Genomic DNA, 16,556 nt, shown 5'->3' with positions numbered 1-16,556 from the left:
AACATAGGGCTTTGCTTGTGTCGGCTGAGAATTGTCCCGAATGAAATTTTATCCAAATGAACTTATCTGTTGTAAAAGTAGTTCATTTGAAGCAAATTTCATTGATGGCAATGTTATTGAGCTAACACAAGTTAAGTAAGGTAAGTCAGGGTAAGAGCGAACGCATTTTTCTAGAGATGATGTTCATGTCACTATTAAAACTGAAGTATGCATTCTAGAATAATCACAATTAGTATATAAAGTCATTAGAAGTTTCTAATTAGTACTGATTTAGTAACACGTGTTAATTATGCAAACATTATCAAATACAATTTTTTTTTCGTTACCTGATCAAATATTCTCACTTGCCCCAGACTGTGGGGCAAGTGGGAATAGCATGTGGCTATTATATGTGTTGTGTATTTCACTATGTATGGGGCAATTGCGAATAAGAAACATAAAATTTATGTCAGTAATATTTATTTTTATAAAAAGTCCAAAATTTTTTGATGAGAACAAAATATAAAAGCTAAATTTCCTAGCATACGAAATTCAATCCTTTGAAAGATACATTGAACTGGAACGATTTTCCTCTTCTATTTTCTACAGGATCTGGCAATATCATGACAATATTTTTCCTGGAAACAGTGTCAGTGTCATCATTATCTGGCCAGTAAAATGTATAATTGTTATTCTTCTTTTTCGTGAATTTAACAATTGGATTGTTGTTTTCCTGGTCAAATCCCACTATTGTTCCAATGAAGTGTTTCACAGATTTCTTTCCGGTATATTTCACTACAAGCCACTGTCTAGACTCAAAATCTTCCTTTAACTTTTCAATATTGTTGCCCATATTGTCATCTAGGATGTCCTCAACCAAATCATCTAGCGAATCATTATCCAAAGAATCATCATCTAACGGTGGATATATATCATCTAACGGTGGATCTATATCAGATAACTCGTCACTAGAACTGGAACTATGCTGTTTTCGTCGTCTAGATTTTATTTTCCGCTGATACTTTACCTTACTGGTGCTGGACACTGCTTTAATACTATTGTTTGCTTTTTCTTGTAATTTTTGGTAATAATCATTACTGGTTATAACCTCGGCACCAGGAGTTACTCGTGTTTTCTTTACTGGTTCCAAACGAGGCATTGGTTTGACTGTTTTCAAAAGCAAGTCTTCAAAAGAAACCGATGGCGGTAAATCTTCTAGAGTTGCTTCCATATTTTGGTCACCTTGATTCGCAGTTTTGTTATTTATCTCCTTCCAACCAACGTTTATAGGCATCGGGGTGAAATTTATCTTCTTCTACAACGTCATTTTTGTATGGGAATATTCCCGCTTTCCGAAATCCGCTTTGGATGATTTCTGGCTTTGTACCATACCACACGTCACGAACATGTTCAGAAAATGTTCGCTTCGGCATTTTTATTCCTTGATTTATTCGCTGCCAAGCCACCAATTTTGTGTCCCACTCAGTCTTAAAGGATTTAAACACGGGCAAATCTAAGGGTTGTAGTAAATGCGATGTGTGTGGCGGCAACTTGAGAATGGTAATCTCATTTTCACGAGCTAATTCGATGACTTTTGTATTTACGTGAGTGCTGTGACCATCATATATCAATAATAGTGGTCTTTGTTGTCCCACAGCATTCAAAAATGTATTTTTTAAGAAATTGACGAAAACGTCCGTTTCCATCCAGCCGTTTGGAGTAGCTGCATATGCTATATCAAGATTATCTAGGTCCTGTGTTGCCATCCACTGGTCCCATACGAACTTTCCTTTAAATACAATACATGGTGGTACTTTGTCTCCAAATGCATTTGCCGCAGATAATATTGTTACATTCTCCTTACCTGGACCACTCGTAGTTCGCGAACACGGTTTACCTTTGGCTCCTAGCACCTTCACTCGGGATGGGTCAACGCATAAGCTGGTCTCGTCCAAATTCCATATTTGCTTAGGCTTATCATTAAGATCTAATTCAACAAGAGTGTTCTTTAAGATCTCAAAATACTTATAAATGGGAAATGGATCACACATCTTATTCCTTGCGTACTCAACCGATTGGGGTTTCTTGAGAGATAACTTGTATCTTGCTTTATAGCCGGTGAACCAGTCATGACCAGGAATATTATTTTTAAATGGCGTTCTTATATTATTTTGTGTAACAAAATCAGAGACAATCAACAGAACTTCACGTTTTGACAATCCAAAGCCCAATTTTTCTAGAGTTTTCAATCCTTCGGCTAACTTGCGTTCATGTTCGGCATGAATAACTAGTCCTCTACCTAATGAATCACTTTTTTTTCCTCTGAAACCAGTTAAATGATTGTGCAATGTTGTTTTTGTAATTGCATAATTTCGGCTTGCTGTATGTAGTGTTGTTTTTCCAGATCTGATATCTTCCAGTGCTTTTTGCAGCTGTTCCTTACTATAAGATGTCGCTCTCTCCGTCTTACGTTGATAAATGCGAACCATGGTAGCACCTAAAAAAGAGTCAATCATTAAAATTTTAATCGGGGCAGGTGGGAACGTAACTAATTATTCCTAGTTCCCACTTGCCTCGATAAAATTTTATTGAGGCAAGTGCGAACATTAGTGTACGTGGCCTCTAAGTAGGGTTATGTATATTGAAACACGTTTATCGTATTTACGAAGTGCACTTTTACACTAAAATAATACGGCTAATAATCTTACCTTGAAAATCTTGCTATTACAGAACACTGGGGTAATTGCAAATTTGACAAATCAAGTGTATTTTTGCAGATATATTGTTGTGGATTTATTAAAAGGTTCAATATTTATAACACTTACGGATTTAATTTATTTCTTTATTTATATTAACTTATCTGACAAATTTATATATATCCGTACGTTACAAATTCGCGAGCGCGAGTTCAGAATTAACTGTTCCTTCCAAATCAAATGTCCTTTATATATGCCATTGCCTTTACGCTAGAATCATCGAACAGCCTTCTCGATTTGCGGCGAAATTATAACGGTAAGGCAAACGGGTATTTTTTTACATCGGCTCGACCGTTTCTGGAAGGTCCATTCAGGTAAATTTCTGCCGGCTAATAGAATACTCTCGTAAAATCTAAAAACAGAACACATTAGTCATAATATTTACGGTTATTTTAGGCCAGGATAATTATCGTAACATTGCCCCCCTCTTAAAAGATGGTTCCTCCTGGAACCTTGTCGGGACTGAAACCGGAACTGTATGCTGGTATCGGCAACTGGACCCTCTTTTACAACTTCCAGTTGTATAAAAATGACAAGGGACGGTTTTCTCTCCGCACCAGTAACTATGCGGATTGCAACAGACTAACACCTGGACTTCGGTGTCTTTAAAGATCTCCTCCACCATATTTCGGATAACCCTCCAATCTAATTGGCGGCACTCCAACTTTGGCATGGCTAACTTTTGCACGTCGGACTCTAGTACGTGCTCTCTCAATTGAAGTAAGGCTTCCCACACATCTCGGTAGGTAGGTTGGTCACGGGCAGTGTCTTTTGTTACCAGGTAGAAAAGGTAACGTGATGCATCTTGGAGTTTCAAGGTTTTACCGGGAGCTGGCACCTGGCATTGAAGTTCTGCAACTCGACCAAACTTCCTTCGAAAGACGGATGCCAACCCTGGTGCGTCTTTGATACTGGCCGGGATGGTAAGGGCCAGCGAGTAGTCATCGGGGAGCGCGAGTAGATCTTGCTTTTCTTCAGTGGTAACACCATGTCTTGGTTTACCGGTACCTCCATAGGCACCCATGAATTCCTCAAACGTGAGGTCAGACACGTCTTGGACTTGGTTTACTTCCACTTCTTCATCTACGTCGTGGTCACCTTCGAAAGACGCCAGCCGGTTATGGTGTACTATCATCGGCTTTCCCCTCGGAATCTTGCTTATTCGGTAGATGACATCGTTGACCTTCTCCATGATGAGGTATGGACCTTCCCAAAACTGCTGCAATTTGGGAGAACAACCTTTTCGCTTCTTGGGATTATACAGCCATACTTTGTCGTTCTTCTTAAAGCAACCCTTTTCGGCTTGTGTATCGTACCGTTTCTTCATTCGGTCGCTAGCGATCTGAAGGTGGGAACGGACCAACTCATGTACATCGTCCATTCTTCTTCGTAATTCGATCACATAATCTTCACCTGCTACATCTTCTCCAGGTCGACACCCAAATTCTAGATCACAAGGTAGTCGCATTTCGCGTCCGAATAGGACTCTGGCTGGTGTCTGGCCCGTTGATTCGTTAACAGCAGATCTGTAGGCCATTGTGAAGAACGGAAGGTATTGGTCCCAGTCTCGCTGATGATCGGACACCATCTTTGTCAAATACTTGCCAACTGTCCTATTCATTCGTTCTACCATACCATCCGATTGCGGATGATACGCGGTAGTTCTTGTTTTCTTCATGCCTAGTCTATCACATATTCCTTGGAATAGATCACTTTCGAAGTTCCTGCCTTGGTCACTATGGATCTCCAAAGGCACTCCAAATCGGCTGATATATTCTTGGATCAACTTATCTGCAACGGTGGCGGCCTTCTGGTCTGGAAGTGCATAAATCTCGACCCACTTAGTGAAGTAATCCATTACTACCAACATGTACTTGCCCCCATTTTCACTTTCTGGAAATGGCCCTGCAATGTCCAAAGCTATTCTTTCAAACGGGCTTCCAACATTATATTGTCTCATAGGAGCTCTCCTTTTCCGGTGAGGCCCGTTACTCGTAGCACAAATAGTACATTTCTTACACCAGTCTTTTACGTCGTCGGAACTGTTCATCCAATAAAACCGTTCCCGAATTCGCTGAAGGGTTTTCCTTACACCAAAATGCCCTCCCGATGGACTGTCGTGTAACTGACGAAGTACTTCGGCTATTCTGCTCTTTGGGATCACCAACTGTCTTCTTTTCTCTGAACCGTCATCATTTTCCAGGACTCGTTTGAGCAAGCCATCTTCGATGATAAATGAGTCCCACTGGGCCCAATACGTCTTAACTACTGAGCATAGGTTTGATATTTCCTGCCAAGGTGGTCGACGGTTTTCCTCTTTCCATTTTCGGATTTTCTGTATAACTGGATCTCTCTCTTGTTCTTCCCTTATCTTAGTAGGCGTCCAGTCGTCGTTGACAATCGTCGTTCTTAGCACTGCTGCTTCCTTGGATTCCGTTTTGTTGCAGTGAGGACACTCTGCTGGGCATGGCCTTCTGGAAAGAGAATCAGCGTTTCTGTGGCTAACTCCGGCTCGGTGCTCAATCTTAAAATCGTATTCTTGGAGTCGTTCGATCCACCTGGCTATCTGACCCTCTGGATTCTTAAACTGCATCAACCACTTAAGGGCGGCATGGTCGGTTCGGATTAAAAACTTCCTTCCATAGAGGTATTGATAGAAGTGCTCTACTGATTTCACTACTGCCAGAAGTTCTCTTCTCGTGACGCAATAATTCCGCTCAGGTTTTGAAAGGACTTTACTAAAATATCCGAGGACTCGTTCCTGTCCTCCTTGAATCTGAGACAGCACTCCTCCAATTCCCACGTTACTTGCATCCGTATCTAAGATGAACTCTCCTTCTGGCAGTGGATACCCCAAAATTGGTGCTGTTATTAAATGCTTTTTCAACGTTTCAAAGGCATTTTGGCAGTCTATATCCCAGCGGTATTCTCTTGCTTCCTCTGTAAGTCGCGTTAATGGCTTAGCGATATCTGCAAACTTCTTAATAAACCTCCGGTAGTAAGTACATAGTCCAAGAAAACTTCTCACTTGATGTTTGTCAGTTGGTTTTGGCCATTCCTTAATGGAATCGATTTTTCCCTTATCCACGGCCACTCCTTCTTTACTGACTATATGACCCAGATAATTGACTTTACCTTGAAATAGCTGGCACTTTTTGGGGTTTAGCATCAATTGGGCAGCTTTAAGTCGATTAAAAACGTTTTCTAAATTCCTCAAATGATCTTCGAATGTCTCCCCCAAGACGATTATGTCATCTAAATAAACCAGGCATGTTTTCCAAGATAACCCTCTCAACACATTTTCCATAAGCCTCTCAAATGTCGCAGGAGCATTACAAAGTCCAAATGGCATAACGTTGAATTGCCACAATCCAGATCCTGTGGTGAAGGCTGTCTTTTCTTTATCGACTGGGTCCATTTCTACCTGCCAGTATCCAGACTTCAAATCTAAAGTAGAAAACAATTTACTTCCAGCCAATGTGTCCAATGTGTCATCGATCCGAGGCAGAGGATAACTATCTTTCTTGGTAACGTTGTTCAGCAAACGGTAATCCACACAGAACCTCGTCGTTCCGTCTTTCTTCTTAACCAGGACCACCGGAGAGACCCATGGACTCGTAGAAGGTTCTATCACCCCGTCTTTCTTCATTTCCTGAACAATCGTTTCAGCTTCCTCTCTCTTCGCCTGTGGTAATCGTCGAGCTGTTTGACGAATTGGCTTAGCATTACCAGTATCAATTTTATGCTTAACAACGGTAGTTCTTCCCGTCTTTCCTCCTTTCGGTACGAAAATATCACGATACTGCCGAAGAAATTCCCTTAATTTCCTTTTCTCCATCTGATTTAGAGACTGTCCTGCAACTGCAACCATTTGGTCGAATTTGTCGTTGGAATTATCAGATGTTGTCGCCTGACGAATTATGGATGTCACAGGTACACAAGTTCCTACTTTTGTCTCTTTCTTTATGGTCACTGGGTAGTCGTTGACATTGATAAGTCTCACAGGAATTTCTTTAGCCGAAGTCACCAATTCCTTTCCAATTATGATTCCACGGCCAACCTCATCGTCGTGGTTCCAAGGCTCCATCATAACAGGTCTCCCTTCGTCTACAATTCCCTGTAGTCGCGCTACTATGATCGTTTCGCTTCTCGCAGGCACGACTGTATCTTCTGTAATGGCTGCTTGCACAGTGTTGTCATTATGTGGATGGAGAAATACCTCCTCGTTGCCAACTTTGATTACCTTATTCTTAAAATCCAATTGGAATCCATGCATATTCATTACGTCCATTCCTAATATAACATCCTCTTCGATGTCAGCAACTATAACAGTATGGACAAACTTTTCTGCCCCAATTCCCAATTGTACCTGGATTTCTCCATGAATATTGGCATTTTCACCTGTAGCGGTCCGAAGTCGTAACCTCGTTGGTAACAGTTTCTTTCGGCTGTTTATAACTGTCGGGCGTATAATGGTTCTGGTCGCTCCGGTATCCACCAACAACGTATGCTTTTTACCATTTATGTCTCCATCTACATATACACTATCTTCACGACATTTCAAAGAAGCTATTAGTATGAGAGGGTCTTTGGAAAAGTTTTGGGTCGAAGCTGCCCCCCTAAGGCTGACCCGTTCTAGTTTTCCTGATGGTGAGTTTCTTGATTTGCGTCGTACCTAGGGTGCTTACAGGAGCTTCGTACGTGTCCTATTTCGCCACAATTCCAGCATCTGATGGTCTTCGTTTTCTTGTATGTCATGCTTTTCATCATATTAACGAGCTGGTCAAGTTTATCTTCATCTCCTTCCTCTTTTACAGTCCTAACTTTACTGTACCCGCCAGAGGCCTGCGTAGCTGACTCGTATTCGAGGGCGGCGGATAGGACATCAACCAGCGTCTTGTGACGAGCTAATCGTAGTGTTCTCTGCATTTCATGATCACGAAGACCATCAATAAACGTTTGAACGGCCAATTTTTCCATCATGTCTTCGGGAGCTGTTGGATAAGCATATCGTACTAATCTGGCAATATCTACCTCATATTCTTGAAGAGCCTCATCTTTCTTCTGTCTACGATTTTTAAGCTGTGACTGATATACATGCTCCAAATGTTCGTGGCCATATCGCATATTTAACCTCTTCTTCAGTTGTTCGAAATCATCGGTCTCCTCTACGGCTATGGTCTGAAGCACATCTAAGGCATCTCCTCGAAGAGCGATAGTCAGGTTTACAGCCTTTTCTTTTTCAGACCATCCATTTGCTCTTGCGGCTGATTCGAACTGTTTCATGTAGTTGTTCCATGATGATTTTCCGTCGAAAGTTGGGACTTTAACATGAATAGAACCTCCACTTCCTTCAAATTTCGGCCGTGTCTCCAACTTAAATTTCGTCTCGTCTTCTTTTATCTCCACTGTAATCGGATTGTTACCTCTCTCTGCTGTCCCTGTTTCTTCCATCTTCCTTTCCATCTCTTTAATCTTTTCTTCGAAGGCCAACTTATCGGCAGCAACTTGGTTTTTTAGCGAAGACACTCTATCGTCAAGAGCAGATATTTCAGAAGTGACTTTAGAGATGTTAGCAGAAACTTTGCTTTCCAGAGAAGAAATCTCGTTAGAAACTTTGCTTTCTAAAGAAGCGATGTCGCCGGATACTTTGTTCTCCAATGATGCGATGTCGCCGGAAACTTTGGCTACATCAGAAGACACTTTCGAAATATCGTCGGAAACTTTGTTCTCTAATGATGCGATGTCGCCGGAAACTTTCGAAATCGACGAGAGGACAGCATCTTCAAATATATAAGTCTCTGGATCTAGTCCTTCTTCTAGCAAAGCGTTCTTTAGTCGTTGGACTAACTCAGCCTTTTTTCCGGTAGAAGCTAATTCTCTGTCTTCAAGATGTCTTCTTAAATTAGTCACTGTCAGCTCATAAATCGTAGCCATTTTCACAATTTATTTTATATTCACTTGTATTATTATTATAAGTCTAATTTATGTTCGATCTCACTCTGACACCATTTGTTGTGGATTTATTAAAAGGTTCAATATTTATAACACTTACGGATTTAATTTATTTCTTTATTTATATTAACTTATCTGACAAATTTATATATATCCGTACGTTACAAATTCGCGAGCGCGAGTTCAGAATTAACTGTTCCTTCCAAATCAAATGTCCTTTATATATGCCATTGCCTTTACGCTAGAATCATCGAACAGCCTTCTCGATTTGCGGCGAAATTATAACGGTAAGGCAAACGGGTATTTTTTTACATCGGCTCGACCGTTTCTGGAAGGTCCATTCAGGTAAATTTCTGCCGGCTAATAGAATACTCTCGTAAAATCTAAAAACAGAACACATTAGTCATAATATTTACGGTTATTTTAGGCCAGGATAATTATCGTAACAATATGTTCAATACCTCAACTCTCACATGTACTGTCGGTAACGTCGCTCCACCGTATACAGAACACATGGTTATGAAGTTGAGTAACGTTTACACTAGATTTCGCTATTTTACTATCGTTGGTTGAATTACGGTATTGAATAGTCGCACTTGCCCCAGATTCCCACTTACCCTGACTTACCTTAATATGTTTTTCTTCCATGGCTTACTGAGGAGGAGCTTTTTTTGGATCTCATGATAAAAATCAGTATGTATTCTAAATTTCTAAATAACAGAAACATGAACTATTTAGTGAGACCTTAAAAAACATATTTTACGTATCCTCTTATCTCCTACCATACTTCGCACATAATTGCACATATAACCGGTTGCAAAAAAGCCCTTTCGGCCTCTACGCTGGTCTGTTTTAAGGTCATCAACTAGTTATAAACCATGGGCAAATGATCGCCTTTTACTCCTTCGGTATCATAAACGGTCATTTCCTTTTTCAAAATCTTTTCGTAATCTTTTTTAGAAAAAGTTTTTTTGGTTATAAAAGTTTTCTCTCCCTCGTTTTAGTTCAATCTTAAGTTCTTGTTCTAAAGTAAACTTCACGGACTACGGATTAGCTGGCCATCTTCTACTTAGATTTTGTCCTCTTGCACTGGTTCCACAATCACTTGTTTATTTATACGACTCAACAAATGTTTCATCTCTTGTCGCTCCTAGTGCTTCCGAATAGCTTGGTACTAAGGCTAGAGTCCTGGCTATTTGGAGTTTGTCTCAGACAAATTTTATGGTTGTGTCTGCCGTTATAAAGTGGACTCTCTTCTGCATACAACAGCTGCTACAGAAAGTTTCACCAGTTGAAGAGTGGCGATAAACTAATTGATTATTGATCACTCGCCAGCCGAGAATTTTATCGTAGAGTCAACGTCTATCAACGCTTTATCGATGCAAACTTTTACACGTAGAAACGTTCCAGTATACTGCGCAAACTGTTCCATCTGGTGCGGCAGTCAAGAATTAATTCCTAGCCTAGCAAACTTAATTCCTAGCCTAACTCTTCCTTGACATATTTTTGCAATAACATGTCGTCTTTGGTAGGTGATTTTTTGAACTTTAACAACTTTCCGTATTTTCATAAGCAGATCGCTGTAACGAGGAATCAATTCAACAGGGCTCGCCGATGTTGGTTCGATTGTTACTTCCAATCCTTTTTTGTCCGGAACTACTTTCTGATTTTGGCAAGGTTGCTTTGGCGGCATTGGAAGCTGGTATATTGTTGTTGGTTCTGGAGCTTGAAGAACTGAGTTAACATTGATACAATTTATCTTTTTAAGATGGCCTGCTAAGCCTGTCGTTTAGCGGTTGCTAATCAACAATTTTATTGAGCATAAAGAGCATCTTGCACTTCGCGCCTCATACGGTTTTGTGAAAAAGTCCCACAATTTTTTTATCATCTTCAAGGGACTTTTTAAATATTGATGTTGAAGTAACTGGAGCGCCTATGTTCTAAATCGCTTTCACTGTTTCCTACTAACACTACATCATCAGCATACATTAAGCACCAGGGAATGTTACCCTGTTGTTTCACTATTCCTAATCCTACTGACCATTGCAGTTGATTGATCCTCATCAATGCAGTAGGCCAATGTTGAGTAGGCATTAAAATTTAGGAAAGGATCACTACAGGACTGTTTTTTTATATCAATGCCGTAAGTGTCGGTATTCTTCTTCTTCACGTGCCATCTCCGCGACGGAGGTTGGCAATCATCATGGCTATTCTGATCTTAGATGCTGCTGCTCTGAATAGTTCAATTGATGTGCATCCGTACCATTCCCTCAAGTTACGCAACCATGAGATTCTTCTTCTTCCTACACTTCTCTTGCCCTGGATTTTCCCTTGTATAATCAATTGAAGTAGGTTGTATCTCTCATTACGCATAACATGCCCCAGGTATTGCAGCTTTCGTGTCTTGATGGTTTCCAATATTTGTGGAATTCTAAGTGTCGGTATTCTAGAGCTGTAATTAATATCATCAAAGAGGTAATTATAAATTGGCCTGTGGAAAATGGAGTGTTCGCCACTGATTCTCGCCAGTGCAGTGGGTCAATATTAAATAAGTAAAGGAACTTAGGAAATGATCACTACAGGAACAATATAACTGTTTTTTGTATTAATACAAAATAGCTAATAAATTGTGAGTGAATAATTTAATGTGAGCTCAATAAGAAAAGTACAATAAAAAGGATAGTTTATTGTGAGTATATCGTAAAATTGGCACGTTATGGAAGGTGATTCACACAACACTTGTCATGTACAAAATATTTATGACCATTTAAAAATATATTTCCACGAACTTAAATATAAAGATAAACACTTCAAACAAATTAATTGGAAAATTAAATTAAAACGAAATATAGTTGAAATGCGATAAACACAACGCAAGTTTGTATTAAAATATATCAGTCCTGATGTACAGGTATAAACCTATATTGCATGTTGTTTTGCACGTCCATTAATAATAATAATAGTACAGCGACTAGAATTTAATGTTCAATACATATATCTATTTTCATTTTCATTTGGTAACTTTTTATTATAATAGACAGACAAAGGAACATACGTAATTGGAAATAAGAGCTATTTTAGTATAATCAAGTGTTATGTAGAAGTTGTACATACCCATCTATAGAGGTTTTGGTAACTACGAGGGTAAGGAGAAACATTGTTGGTCTAGTAAGCGAAAATATTTCAGGATTTAGTGTCTTTTTAATTCAATACACTTTTTCCAGTACACTTTCTTCAATTATAAAATCGTATCTTTTGTAATACCATAATTACCTCCATATTTAACATAACACATACATTTTTTGAGATCCTTAAAAGTTCAGAATAGTTGAAACTTAAAAGGAGCCAAATCTGACCAATAAGGAGGGTGTTTTAACAAATCATACTTGAAATCCATTGTCAATACGTTACTAATGATTTTATTTTGTTACAGAATCAACCCGGGATAGTTCCTGTACCTAGAGGCAGTAGAGGTCCAAGAAGCCTATATTTACGACGATATGGCGATAGTTTTGGATTCACTCTTAGGCATTTCATCGTCTATCCACCAGATTCAGTTGCTGTATGTATTGTTTTTTTTTTTTTAATTTTTCAGTCAAAATTTACTAAAAACAACTTCTATTGTCCTAGTTTAATGTTGACCAATAAAAAAATTAAAAACTGACGAAACTATGACAATAGAAACAATATGAGGTTGTAGAATGAAGTTTTTTTAAGTTAGTAAAGAAAACAAGTGTTTGGCAATTTTATATTAGTATTGGAAACACAAATATATGTAGTTTAAAGAACTTATAAACCGAAAATGGGAAATGAAATGAGCTAAATTTGACATATGAGGTTGAAACAGGATCCGAAGCTTGGAGAACATTGCATAATTTAAGAATCAATGAAAACTATTCTCCGACCCACGACCTGAAAAGAACCTGGATCCGAACAATAACCAAACATATCCCCCAATGGAAAAGTATATCTGCTCAAGACTTTTGCAAAATTTATATTGGACGAACATGCGCTAATAGGGCTGAAGTACTGCGGAAAACAACTAGGAATAAGCTCAGTACATAACAGGCGTCCTTACTGGACATGCGCTAGTCAAGGGATACCTGCAAACAATGAGGATTTTTTATTAAAACTATCGGCATACATATTTTAAAAAACGAGATCGTAAGTGACAAACTCCTTATGGAAACCACCAAGTGACTTCAAAACTTTGGTACCCTCCTACTAGATATGTACAAGTTGGTACAGACCTGCAGAATTCTGTAATAAGTATCATACACTCACCTAAGGTTATAGAGCTGGAGAAAGCTTTGTTGTTCTTTAGTTTCTGTATTGTCTCGCTACGATATGTGCCGCTGGTAAAAACAGTGAAACCCGGTGTGCCATGAAAACTTTATTGAATTAAACACAAAACTGCTTGAATATTTTAACGGTAAGGCGTTCGTCCCTCTGTGTGTTTCGCTAACTCTCCATCACAATCGTCGGCCTGGTTCTTATTAGGACTTCTGATTACGACTGTTTTTGTCTACAATCTTCGCATATGGCATAGCAGATCCCATATCGTTACCAGACACTGCTAGGTTACCGCATCTGAAAAAATGTATGAGGTTAATTCAAAACATTGGCTAGAACAGGTAGTTTCTTGTTTATTTTATTTATTTAGTATATTGCTACACTACAAGTAAGTTCTATGTATAAACAAAGACGACAATACATTACAAGCTACAAATACCTATACTTAATTTTAATAAACAAACATTGAATTGACAAATATATTCAATTGACTCTTTTTTGGCCGCCGCTAAAAAGATGATATGATTGAGTATTTTCTCCACCAGATGTTTAGCCATATTTCTTGCTGCACCGTGATCGCATTTTGGCGAGTGTATTTTCCTTACCTGAAAACTAATTCGGAGCACCTTATTCTTATTCTGTGTGGCTTGCTTGTAATACATGACATGTTCCGGGTGACAGGCGGTCCATTCTTCTCCCATTATTCTTGTCAACGGTGGGTTATCTTGAAGTTCCTTCTAATTAGAATTTATGTAGAGTCCAGAGGGTTATTTCTTGAGCAAAGTCTATTTGTGTCTCTGCCGATGATACCAACGTGGGAGTGGAGCTCGGGGTAGGCGTTAATTTTTCTATACTCCCTCATAAGAGGCTGCATCGGTGCACAGTACTCTGCAACGGGATGCACAATTCCCAGCGCTGTCGATCTAAGTATGGTCGCGGAGAAACTCCATGTGGTATTGCACTTTTGCAGAATATTATAATATAATAAAGCATATCAGTTAGCTTTCCTGAAATTTCATCTGGGGCGTGGAAACCATCTTATAACTGGAATTCTTATGCCGATTTTGATCAGAATAGAAGATGGATGTCATATTCTTCTGACCAACCCAAAAGGACTAGCCATTTTTGTCATTGTCAGAGTACTTCCACATCTCATGGCGATTGTCAAAATCCACTACATATATGAAGTAAATATTAATACAGTACACCCTTGATACTCCGACGTTTTGCATTTTGTGTTTTTTGTAAGTAGTTCGGTTCGATAGGGTTTTTAGATACAGTATATATAGTGCCAACCTTTTATTTAATTATACTTATACTTATAATTAAAACCACAGCAGAGATAAAAAGACGAGTTAGACTGGCATGGACGGCATTTGGCAAACTAAGCTACTTTCTTAAAAACAAAAGATATCCACAGCATCTTAAGACCAAAGTATACAATCAATGCGTACTCCCTGTTCTCACTTATGGTTCCCAAACGTGGACATTTACAAAAGCAAACATGGACAAAATCATAAAAACCCAAAGAGCAATGGAAAGACAAATGTTGCACATAAGACTAATGGATAAAAAGAGAAACGAGTGGATAAGAGAGAAAACAAAAGTGAGGGATGTTAGACAAGAAATTCTTCTTCTTCTTCTTTTGGCATCATAACCCTGGATGGGTCTTTGCCTGTCTGGCTATGTCCTTCCATTCAGATCTCTCTTGTGCCCTTCTTCTCCATTGTCTTATGTTCATTGTTTTCAGGTCGTCTTCCACGTCATCCAACCATCTCGTTCTGGGCCTTCCTTTTTTTCGCCTTCCTATGGGCTTCCATTGTAACATTTTCTTTGTTGTTTTTGCATCGTTTTGTCTCTGCACATATCCCAGCCATGACAGTCTTTCACTTTTCACAAATCTTACAATGTCATAACCTTCATTTAACTCATTAACCTCGTCGTTTCTCCTGATTCTCCATGTGCCATCTTCCTCTTGTACCGGGCCATATACTTTCCTCAGTATTTTTCTCTCGAATGTCCTGAGTTGGGCTTCATCTTTTTTCGTCATTACCCAAGTTTCACATCCATAGGTTACTAAGGGTCTAATCAGTGTTCTGTAGATAGTCATTTTGGTTCTTTTGTCTAATAATTTCGATGTCATCAATCTTTTATTAGCATAGTATGTACAATTCCCGCTGGAAATACGCGCATTAATTTCGCTACTTACGGAGTTCTTCTGATTGATTTCTGTGCCGAGATATGTAAAGGCATCCACTCGTTCGATAGTATAGTTGTCTATTGTGATATTATTTTCATTGTCAGTTATTCTTTTGACTGTCATATACTTCGTTTTTGCTTCGTTTATTTTGAGACCTCTTTTTCTTGCTTCAGTATCAATTTGTTTGAACACTTCCATTAGTCGTGGCTTATTCCTACTAATGATGGCTACATCGTCTGCATATGCAGTAATTTGTACTGATTTGGTGTTTATATGGCCGGTTATATTGGTTTTTCTGATGACTGCCTCAAGAACTAGGTTGAATAGCATGGTTGATAGGGCATCTCCCTGTCTTACTCCCATGTTGATGTTAAACAGGGGAGACAGTTCTCCATCTACTCTGACTGCGGCTTTTGAACCCTGCAACGTCATTTTTATGAGGCTGATGTATTTCTTAGGTATACCTAGATTACAAAGGTCTTCCAGCATTCTGTCTCTTTTCACACTATCAAAAGCTTGTTTAAAGTCTATATACATATTATATAGGTCTATGTCGTATTCATAAGCTTTTTCTTGTACCGTTCTTAGTATGAATATGTTATCTGTAGTGGCTCTATTTGGTCTAAATCCATTTTGATAATCACCAATTATATTTTCGGAGTATTCTAATAATCTATTGTAGATTATACCAGAAAGAATTTTGTATATTACATTTAGCAATGTTATTAGCCTATAATTCTGGCATTCCCTCTTATCTCCTTTTTTATATATTGGCTGTATGAGGCCAACTGTCCATTCCTCTGGCATTTGCTCCTTCGTAATGGAGGTAATGGATTCTTTCCCAGAGTTCGGATCCTCCATGCTTGAATAATTCTGCCGAAATTCCGTCCGTTCCTGGTGCTTTATTGTTTTTTAGTTTATTTATTATCTGAACTACTTCTTCATAACTCGGATTTTCGATGTGCAGCTCCGTGTTATTGTTTCCATCTCATTATAATTTTTTGCTTCTCTGTTAGTAGTTCTCCGTCCTTGTCTTTGCATATCGTTAGTTTTGGTCTAAATGACTGTGTGCTTTCTTTTATGCATTTATAGAATTTTCTGCTTTCGCGTCTGTTGTTATGCTTTACGATTTCTTGTACTTGTTTTTTCATAGCCTCTCTTTTCTTTCTTCTGCAGATTCTAGTCGCTTGTATTCTTTTTTTGTTATAAATCTCACTGCTATTTCTTGTGTTTCTTTGAAGTTGGTTAAGCCTAGCTTGCCTTTTTTCCTCTACTGCAGTTCTGCATTCATCATCATACCATTCCGCATTTCTTTGCCTTTTGGCTTTTCCGACAGTTTCCTCTGCTGACTCCGTTATAATTGTTTTTAATTG

At 38.8% G+C, this 16,556-nt stretch overlaps 1 protein-coding gene across 7 annotated transcripts in view; it reads left to right on the top strand.

Annotated features, from left to right (window-relative positions):
* The window catches only part of RhoGAP19D (Rho GTPase activating protein at 19D), a 517,193-nt gene that overhangs the window by 346,858 nt on the left and 153,779 nt on the right, over positions 1-16,556 (top strand). For all 7 annotated transcript variants that reach the window (XM_072532354.1, XM_072532351.1, XM_072532352.1 and 4 more), the window contains one exon: positions 12,124-12,252. In XM_072532354.1, the coding sequence (XP_072388455.1) occupies positions 12,124-12,252 (129 nt within the window). The remainder of the gene's footprint in view (positions 1-12,123; positions 12,253-16,556) is intronic.

This window comes from Diabrotica undecimpunctata, chromosome 5, assembly GCF_040954645.1.
Source record: "Diabrotica undecimpunctata isolate CICGRU chromosome 5, icDiaUnde3, whole genome shotgun sequence".
Classification (NCBI taxonomy): Eukaryota; Metazoa; Arthropoda; class Insecta; order Coleoptera; family Chrysomelidae; genus Diabrotica; species Diabrotica undecimpunctata.
This window is presented reverse-complemented; position numbering and strand designations above follow the sequence as displayed.